Below are 9,320 nucleotides of genomic sequence, written 5' to 3' on the forward strand. Positions count from 1 at the left end.
GTGACAACCTTCCAAGGTGCATCTTGTGGCAGTTTCTCTCCTGCTCTTCTCTACTACCAAAGAAAGCTCCAACAGTGTGGAAACCACTCCTGAAGTAGGCATCCCAACCCATCAGGCTCCTTGCGGCCTGTCAGCCAAGCAGACACAAGTCACCTCACCAGCATCTCCCAAGCCCTGGGCCTGCTGCTGGCCTTGCAGCTTCTTGGCTAGACACAGCCAAGCCTTGTGCCTCGTGCTGTGCAGTGCTGGACTCAAGCAGAAGGGACAGGACAACCCCTATGCGCGCCTTCTTTCTGTCTGGGTCCTCGTGGGGATGGAGGCAGAGGGGATCCCACAGTCAGCATGCCAAGCAGGGGCCTTCTGCTGGCCTAGCAGGGCCACTGGCAGGTGTCAGCCCCAAAGTGCCGATCCCAGGGAGAAGCCAAGGGTGACGTGCCATCTACAGACAGAAGGGACCTCACAGTCCCTTTCCGTGACACGTTCCTGCAGCTGCCCTATGAGCTGCAGAGACAGAAGTGACCTCACAGTCACTGCCCCAGTCACATTCCTCCTGCTGGGGCAGGACATCCTGAGGCAGAGCTGACCTCTCTCTAGTCCCCTAGGGACTTGGTTTTCAATTTCTGGGTTAGAGTTTAAGCAAAGTTATAGTGGCAGAGTTCCCAAGCAACTAGGGCTCACCTTTCTGGGTTAGAGAGTGGGCAAAACTTTACTGGGAAGGTTTGGTGTTCTTCTGTGGGTATCAGTTCTGTGGTTAGGTAAGCTCTCTTGTTTATGTTTGTTGTTGTTGTTGTTGTTGTTGTTGTTGTTGTTTTTTCTGGTCTGCCACGAAGTCTAGGGTTAAACAGAGCATTTTAATACTAGTATTAAGGGAAGGGATCAGTGTGAGCAAGAGAGTAAAGGTAAGGGAAAGGGGAATGGCCTGAGTTTTCCTTTAAGTGATACTTGGAGTTCAAGCGTAGAGAAATGGATTCCTGTCAGAGTGTTGGAGTAGCATTTAGGTTTAGGGATTAAAATTCCTGGTTCAAGTAAGGTAAGGGCCATACGTGACTGTTTTAAGTCAGTGTTACCACAGCATCAACATTACATGAATCCTCTTACCTCTACGAAATCATTAATTTGTGCTGGCCAAGCTCTTCTTCCCACCCCAAAATCTCACATCTCTCTTGTCCAGGCTGCTCCTGACCTCCCCATAGCTTATTGGGATCAGCTTTCGGATGACAGGGTTTGGATGTTAGTTGTTCACAGAATCACAGAATCGTCTAGGTTGGAAGAGACCTCCAAGATCATCTAGTCCAACCTCTGTCCTAACACTAACAAGACCTCCACTAAACCATATCACTAAGGACTACATCTAAACGTCTTTTAAAGACCTTCAGGGATGGCGACTCAACCACTTCCCTGGGCAGCCCATTCCAATGCCTAACAACCCTTTCAGTAAAGAAGTTCTTCCTAATATCCAACCTAAACCTCCCCTGGCGCAACTTGAGCCCATTCCCCCTCGCCCTGTCACCAGGCACGTGGGAGAATAGACCAACCCCCACCTCTCTACAACCTCCTTTAAGGTACCTATAGAGAGCGATGAGGTCTCCCCTGAGCCTCCTCTTCTCCAGGCTGAGCAACCCCAGCTCCCTCAGCCGCTCCTCGTAAGACTTGTGTTCCAGATCCCTCACCAGCTTCGTTGCCCTTCTCTGGACTCTCTCGAGCACCTCCATGTCCTTCTTGTAGCGAGGGGCCCAAAACTGAACACAGTACTCGAGGTGCGGCCTCACCAGAGCCGAGTACAGGGGGACAATCACCTCCCTAGACCTGCTGGCCACGCTGCTTCTTATACAAGCCAGGATGCTATTGGTCTTCTTGGCCACCTGAGCACACTGCTGGCTCATATTCAGCTGCCTGTTCATGTATGGCATTAGGGACTACGGCAAACCTTTCTGGGTGAGAGCTTAAGCAAATATTGAGTGGGAGGGTTTGGTGTTGTGCTTGGGGTGTCTGTGGTTACGGTATGGGCAAGCTCTTTGGTTTAGCGTTTTGTTTAGTTCTGCAAGAATACTAGAGTTTATTAGAGCATTTAAATGCTAGTGTTAAGGGCAGGGATCAGGGTGAGGAACAGAGTAAAGGTAATGGAAAAGGTGTTATGGACTAATTTTGGCTCAAGGGATATTGTGTCAAAACTTAGAGCAGTGGATTCCTGTCAGGGTATGGAGTGGCATTTAGATTTAGGTATGAATGTCACAGGTTAAAATAGGGTTAGGGCCTCACGTGACTGCTTTAAGTCTGCGTTATGGTGGGATCAACATTACCTGAGCATTCTTACCTCTCCAAAATCATTAGCTTCTGCTGGCCAAGCTCCTATTCCCTCCCCCAAATTTCACATCTCTCCTGGCCAGGCTTCTCCTGACTTCCCCATATCAGTCATCTTCTTAGAGGCAGCTTTCTGATGGCTTTCATGAACTCAGAGTATCTGTCTCACCTCTGTTGGCTACTCTGCTCCTGAGAAAGCAGCAGCTCCTAAGCCTGCATGGAGAAGGACACAAAGGCTGTAGAAGCATCATTCACAATGTGCCTAGCAGCTTTGCAACACCACAAAAGTGTGCTTCCTACTTTCAGTTTTGGTTCCAGAAAGTTCCTATGGACACAGGGTAAGTTTTCCCAGGTCCTCATGCAGGCTTTATGTTCCCCCAGGCATCCCCCAGTCAGTGGCCCCCTCTGTGTAGAAAACTGAAATCAGCCATGAAGGATGAGTTCAGGCAGAAGCTGAAAACCTCGACCTGACAACCCCAATCCAAGACCTCTTCCTCTATGGGGCCAACCCAGTACTTAGGAAGAGAGGATCTCACAAACTGTGTACAAAGCAGATGCATCTGCTGGCCTATCATGGAGACCAGCAGATGTGAGCCTGAAGGCACAGATCCCAACCAGGAGTCAAGGGATGACCTCTCAGCTACTTCCAAAAAAGTTCACCTCACAGGCCACTTAAGAGCCATTAGCTTCCTACTGGACTTGGAGCTTCTGAGGCACCACGGAGCTCATAATATCACACCTACAAAACACCCCCTTTTGCCCAGAATCTGCCCAGGTAGAAGTGATCTGGTTGTGATCCTTCCAGCCCATGGCACACCTCCTGGGCTCCCAGCCTCTCTGACACACAGGAGCCAGTGCCGTGCCAGTTCTGGGAGGTGCTAGGGCAGGAGGGCCCTTGCAGTCAAATCATTCACCAGATTCCTTTGCTGGGGCTGCTGCGTGCCCTGGGGCTGCAGAGCTCTCCTCTGCGTGCTCACAGCAGATTGAGCACTTGAGCTGTGGTCAGTCCACATGGGAAAGGCTCACGCTCTGCGGGCTCCATTTACTGCTCTCTCCCGGGCTCACGATGCCTCTGCTGATGCCCTCAGCTCTCCTGGCAGCTCCTGATTCCCTCTGCAAAAACATTCATTTGCCATCAGCCACATCTTGTGCTATAGAGGCCCAGGCACTGAGGCCTTTGGACTTGGAGTCGATTCACCATCTCCATGGGCATTGGCCACCAACAAGGAACCTCTGAAGCAGACCCAAATCCCTAAAAGTCCATGCTGGGATTGCTCTCCCCATAACAACCTGGAAAGAAGGAAAGCACAGGCCCACTTTGGAGTCTCTTCCTGGGGATTGTTCTTGACAGCAGCTTTGCAGGAAGGCATCAGCCTTCAGGCAGTGCCGAAGGAGATCCCCCCTTAGGTGGGAAGTGCTGCAGCGCAGGCCAGCTGTGCCACTGCCGTGCCCACTGCCTGTCCCTGCCTGCAGTCCCAGCACAGCCCCACAGCAGCACTGGCACCAAGCTACAGGAGCAGCCGGGCCTGACCCCACCAGCAGGGCTCAGCACGAGAGGGTGGCAGTGGCAAGAGAGCAGCTCTGCATGCCCCAAGCGCTGGTGCTCCCTGGCCGTGCTGCTGGCATGGGACTCTTTTCCTCTGCAGCCCTGCACACGGCACTGCCCCTGCAGAGCCAGAGCAGCTCTCAGAGGAAGGACGTCACACAAGGAAGGCAGTGCAGGCTCCTTCACTTTGTTTATGTTCACAGAGAGACGGGCTCCTCGTGTACAGAGTCGCTGAGCTATACTCCACAGGTACGTACTGTAAAAGAAATGAGATGAATCATATCATTCCAATGGGAAACTTTAGCCGTAAGAAACCAAAGAAAGTCCTGTAATAAAAACACTCATAAATACACAAACACACCCCAAAATAATTATATATATAATATTAGCTGTTCTTGTAGTTATTGACATTATTAGTCATCTGCAGAGGTAGAATGGAAATTTACTGCTTCCGAAACACATCTAGTCATCAATTTCCACAGGGCATCCTTCAGCTCCAGGTTCCTCATGCTGTAGATGAGGGGGTTCACTGCTGGAGGCAAAACCGAGTACAGAACTGCCACCACCAGGTCCAGGGATGGGGAAGAGATGGAGGGGGGCTTCAGGTAGGCAACCATGGCAGTGCTGACAAACAGGGAGACCACGGCCAGGTGAGGGAGGCACGTGGAAAAGGCATTGTGCTGGCCCTGCTCAGAGGGGATCCTCAGCACAGCCCTGAAGATCTGCACATAGGACAGCACAATAAAAACAAAACAACCAAATAATAAAGAAACACTAAACACAAGTGCCCCAACTTCCCTGAGGTAGGTGTCTGAGCAGGAGAGCTTGAGGATCTGGGGGATCTCACAGAAGAACTGGTCCACAGCATTGCCTTGGCAGAGGGGCAGGGAAAATGTCGTGGCCGTGTGCAGGACAGCATTGACAAAGCCACTGCCCCAGGCAGCTGCTGCCATCTGGGCACAAGCTCTGCTGCCCACGAGGCTCCCGTAGTGCAGGGGCTTGCAGATGGCAACGTAGCGGTCATAGGACATGACAGTGAGAAGGGAATATTCTGCTGATATAAAGAACAGAAAGAAAAAGACCTGAGCAGCACACTCTTGATAGGAGATGGCCCTGGTGTCCCAGAGGGCATTGGCCATGGCTTTGGGGAGAGTGGTGGAGATGCAGCCCAGGTCAAGGAGGGCGAGGTTGAGGAGGAAGAAGTACATGGGGGTGTGGAGGCGGTGGTGGCAGGCTACGGTGGTGAGGATGAGGCCGTTGCCCAGGAGGGCAGCCAGGTAGATGCCCAGGAAGAGCGCGAAGTGCAGGAGCTGCAGCTCCCGCGTGTCTGCGAATGGCAGCAGGAGGAACTCGCTCACAGAGCTGCTGTTGGACATTTTCTGACTTGGGACACAGTTGTCTGTTGAAGAGGAAAAGGTAGAAGAAGTTAGAACAGACTTATCTCAGGAAAACCTACTGCAAGCCTTAGAACATCCCTATCACAAGCTGTCTCTGTTCAGGAGAACCTTTCTGCAGCTTTCCTGCTTCAGCTGCAGCTGGTGCTGGCTGAGAGTGGCACTGGGAGCAGGGTCTGCTGTGGGCTCCAGAGGAGTCCTTCCTGCTGTGCAGCAGGAGGGAGGCAGGAACATGGGGGAACTCAAGTTCAGTCCATTGATCAGGTCAATGAAATTCGCAGTGCTGTTTCAAACAAAGCATCCCAATGCAGAAAAGAGCTGCAGATGCCACTGCTGAACACTCCTGTTCTCAGCTGCCTTGTGTCACCCCTCTGTGAGCTGCAGGACCGTCCTGCTCAGGTGTTTCCCTGAGAAGAAACTGGAGACAGCTGAGAGCAGAGAAGCCCCAGTCCAAGTGCAACAGGACAGAATCCTCAGCCTGTCTTGCATGAGCAGGATCTTAGGTCTTCCCACCTAAACCGGGGAGCAGAGGCCTCACTCCAGCTGCCCACAGACAGCCATCCAGCAGCACAGACGGCCTTAGAGCAGAGGTGTCTCCTCCTTAGGGCACCTGGATAACACAAGGATGCCACGAGAGAGCTGCATCCTGCTGCAGAGAAGCCTGCAGACCAGGAGGATGCCCCACAGACAGGGCTGGATATCTTAAAGCTGCGGTGTGCCAGCATCCCAGCTGCACCCTGCAGTGTCTGCAGGAGGCTTGGCCACCCCACTCTTGTCTGACCAGGGGTACCTGGCTTAGGGCACTCCGAGGGGCTTCTGCCAGACTTCCTCACCTTGCAGTGCCATCCAGTAGGACTCCCAAAGCCTACTGCGTTGCCCACTGGCCTCCCAGGAACAAGACCCAGCAGGAGACCCTTCCAGGACGTGCAGCTGCATGGCCCTGCAGCCAGAGACTTCCCTTGTCAAGGGCTGTGCAGATTTCTCCTGCAGGCAGCTCTCAGCATCCTCCCACTGCCAAGTGCCTCCAAGCCCTCTCTCCTTCTCTCCTCTCCCCATGCCAGCTGCGGTCAGAGCCCCCAGCCCTGCTGCGCTGTGCTGAGGAGCTGCTCCTGGGCAGAGCTGTCTCTCTGCACCACGGCCCTCTTGCCAGGAGCTCTCTCTGTCCCAGGAGCCCGGCCCAGCTCAGCACCAGACGCCCAGACCAAGGCATTGCAATCCCCCCTCGGGGGCTTTGGTGAGGAGCCCACGATCCTCAGGCACTGAGAGACAATTGAAGACATCTCTCAAGGAGTCCAAGTCAGAAGCAAGTTTCCTGCAGTGTCCCCCTGAGGGCCATTACTGACACAGCCTCCCTTGGAGCTCGTTAGAGCAGAGCATTGGAGGCACTGAGGACAAGGAGACAAGGGCAGTGTGAAGGTGACCCTGATGTGTAGGAAAACTGCGTGTGTTTCACCAAGCACAACGGTCAGGCCTTGACCCCAGCCCCTGGGAAGGGAGATCCTTTCCCTTCACACTCTGCTCAGGGCTCTTCCTGGGGCAGGAGGAGATGGGGATGTGCATGGGCAAGTGCAGGAGAATGGTCCGAGCCCTGCCTGGTTCATGGGTGGTGGCGAGGAGGCAACGAGGCCCTGGTGCTTTACCGATAAGCTGTCTCCTCCTAGGCCTCAGTGGCAGAGACAACAGCCAGAGCCATGGACACAAAGACCTGGGTCCTGTTGGGACTCTCAGCCTTGCCACAGCCCTTGCTCCTCTCCACACCAGACTGTCCTAGGGAATCCCAGACCTGTACCTTGTTACCTGTTCATGTAGACCACTGTGTGTGTGGTATCTCACTGAATCTGAGCTGAGTATGTTAAGTCAGATCTTTTTGATGGTCATGGTCCTCGTAAGGCAGCTCTGCAGGAAGCTGGCCTGGTTCCTGGTGAGCAGCACCACTGCTCGTATGGCATCCCTCGTGGTGCCCAGGCCCTCCTTCTCCTGGGCACTGCTCCCTCAGCAGGGTCCCAGTGTGCCCTGATGGGTGGGGTTCCTCTTCCTCTGCTGCAGGACTGGGCTCTTCTCCTTGTAAAGGTCAAGAGGTTTGTGTAGGCAAAATCCTGCAGTTTCTCAAGGTTCCCCCACGCTGATGCTCCATTCTGTCAGCTGTTCACGTCTGCAGACAGACCGTTCAACCTTCCTGTGATTGCGCTATCTCTGACAAGACAGCAGCATCAGGAGCTGCAGGGAAGTTTGGATGATACAGGAGTAACCAGCTAAATGGAATTGCAGCACAGAGTCACAGAGGGGCAGGGGATGGAAGGCTGCCACGTTCCACCTCTTCTGTGCTTCCTTCTCATGCATGCTATCAGTTTGCCTGCAGCTGTGTCCTGAATGTTATGGGGCTGTGCAGGTCAAAATTAGAAGGGCCAGAAGCAAGGTGGAGCTCAATCCGTCTATTACTATGAAAAACAACAACAACGACAACAAAAAACTGTTCATGTAAATACTTTAATAAAGGAGGATTAAGGAGAATCATCACCTTTTACCGGATGTGGGGGGAAACCTGGTGACAAGAGATGAGGTAAAGGCTGAGGCACTTAATGTCTTCTTTGCCTCAGGCTCTAACAGCAAGACCAGTTGTTCCCCTGGACATTTCTTCCTCCTCATGGCCAGTGCCAACATTGCAAGGTGCACTTAGTGGCACTTTCTCTCCTGCTCTTCTCTACTACCAAAGAAAGCTCCATCAGGGTGGAAACCACTCCTCAAGTGGGCATCCCAACCCATCAGGCTCCTTGTGGCCTGTCAGCCAAGCACACAGAAGTCACCTCACCAGCATCTCCCAAGCCCTGGGCCTGCTGCTGGCCTTGCAGCTTCTTGGCTAGACACAGCCAAGCCTTGTGCCTCGTGCTGTCCAGTGCTGGACTCAAGCAGAAGGGACAGGACAAGCCCTATGCGCGCCTTCTTTCTGTCTGGGTCCTCGTGGGGATGGAGGCAGAGGGGATCCCACAGTCAGCATGCCAAGCAGGGGCCTTCTGCTGGCCTAGCAGGGCCACTGGCACATGTCAGCCCCAAAGTGCCGATCCCAGGGAGAAGCCAAGGGTGACGTGCCACCTACAGACAGAAGGGACCTCACAGTCCCTTTCCGTGACACGTTCCTGCTGCTGCCCTATGAGCTGCAGAGACAGAAGTGACCTCACAGTCACTGCCCCAGTCACATTCCTCCTGCTGGGGCAGGACATCCTGAGGCAGGGCTGACCTCTCTCTAGCCCCCTTGGTACCTGTTTTTAATTTTCTGGCTTCGAGATTAAGCAAAGTTTTAGTGGGAGTCTTTGGTGTTGTGCTTGTGGTGTCAGGTCTCTGGTTAAGGTATGGACAAGCTCTATGGTTTAGGGTTTTGTTCAGGTCTCCCAAGAAGTCTAGGGTTAAATAGAGCATTTTAATGCTGGTGTTAAGAGAAGGGATCAGGGTGAACAAGAAAGAAAATGGATACCTTTCAGAGTGCTGGAGTAGCATTTAGGTTTAGGGATTAAAATTCCTTGTTCAAGTGAGGTAAGGGCCATATGTGACTGTTTTAAGTCAGTGTTACCACAGCATCTACATTACATGAACCCTCTTACCTCTATGAAATCATTAATTTCTGCTGGCCAAGCTCTTCTTCCCACCCCAAAATCTCACATCTCTCTTGTCCAGGCTGCTCCTGACCTCCCCATAGCTTATTGGGATCAGCTTTCGGATGACATTCTTCATCCCGGAGTATCTGTCTCACCTCTGTTGGCTACTCTAGTCTTGAGACAGAAGTGGCATTGTAGTCAGAAGGGAAAAGGGCAAAAAGGTCTTTAGGATCATCCTCCACAACATGCCCATCAGCTCTGCACCTCCACAAAACTGAGCTTCCTACCTACAAGTTATGTTTCCAGAATGGCTTCTGTGGTCCAGGGTTCCTTCTCCCAGGCCCTCACGAATGGTTTTGTTTCAGATGTGCAGGGATGGGATAAGGAAATCCAAGGCACAGATGGAACTGAGCTTGGCAAGGGATGCAAAGTGTAACAGGAAGAGATTCTACAGATACATTGCTCAGAAAAGAAAGACCAAGGAGAGTG

The 9,320-nt window shown here is 52.7% G+C and overlaps 1 protein-coding gene across 1 annotated transcript; it reads right to left on the reverse strand.

The window, feature by feature from the left end:
- Nucleotides 1-4,253: 4,253 nt before the first annotated feature.
- Nucleotides 4,254-5,223, reverse strand: LOC121063399 (olfactory receptor 14C36-like). Its single transcript, XM_040543821.1, has one exon. It carries the CDS (start codon nucleotides 5,221-5,223, stop codon nucleotides 4,261-4,263), a length of 963 nt encoding a protein of 320 aa, XP_040399755.1. The 3' UTR covers nucleotides 4,254-4,260.
- Between the last annotated feature and the right edge of the window lie 4,097 nt (nucleotides 5,224-9,320).

The sequence above is a fragment of the Cygnus olor genome, unplaced genomic scaffold (assembly GCF_009769625.2).
Source record: "Cygnus olor isolate bCygOlo1 unplaced genomic scaffold, bCygOlo1.pri.v2 scaffold_78_ctg1, whole genome shotgun sequence".
NCBI classification, from domain to species: domain Eukaryota; kingdom Metazoa; phylum Chordata; class Aves; order Anseriformes; family Anatidae; genus Cygnus; species Cygnus olor.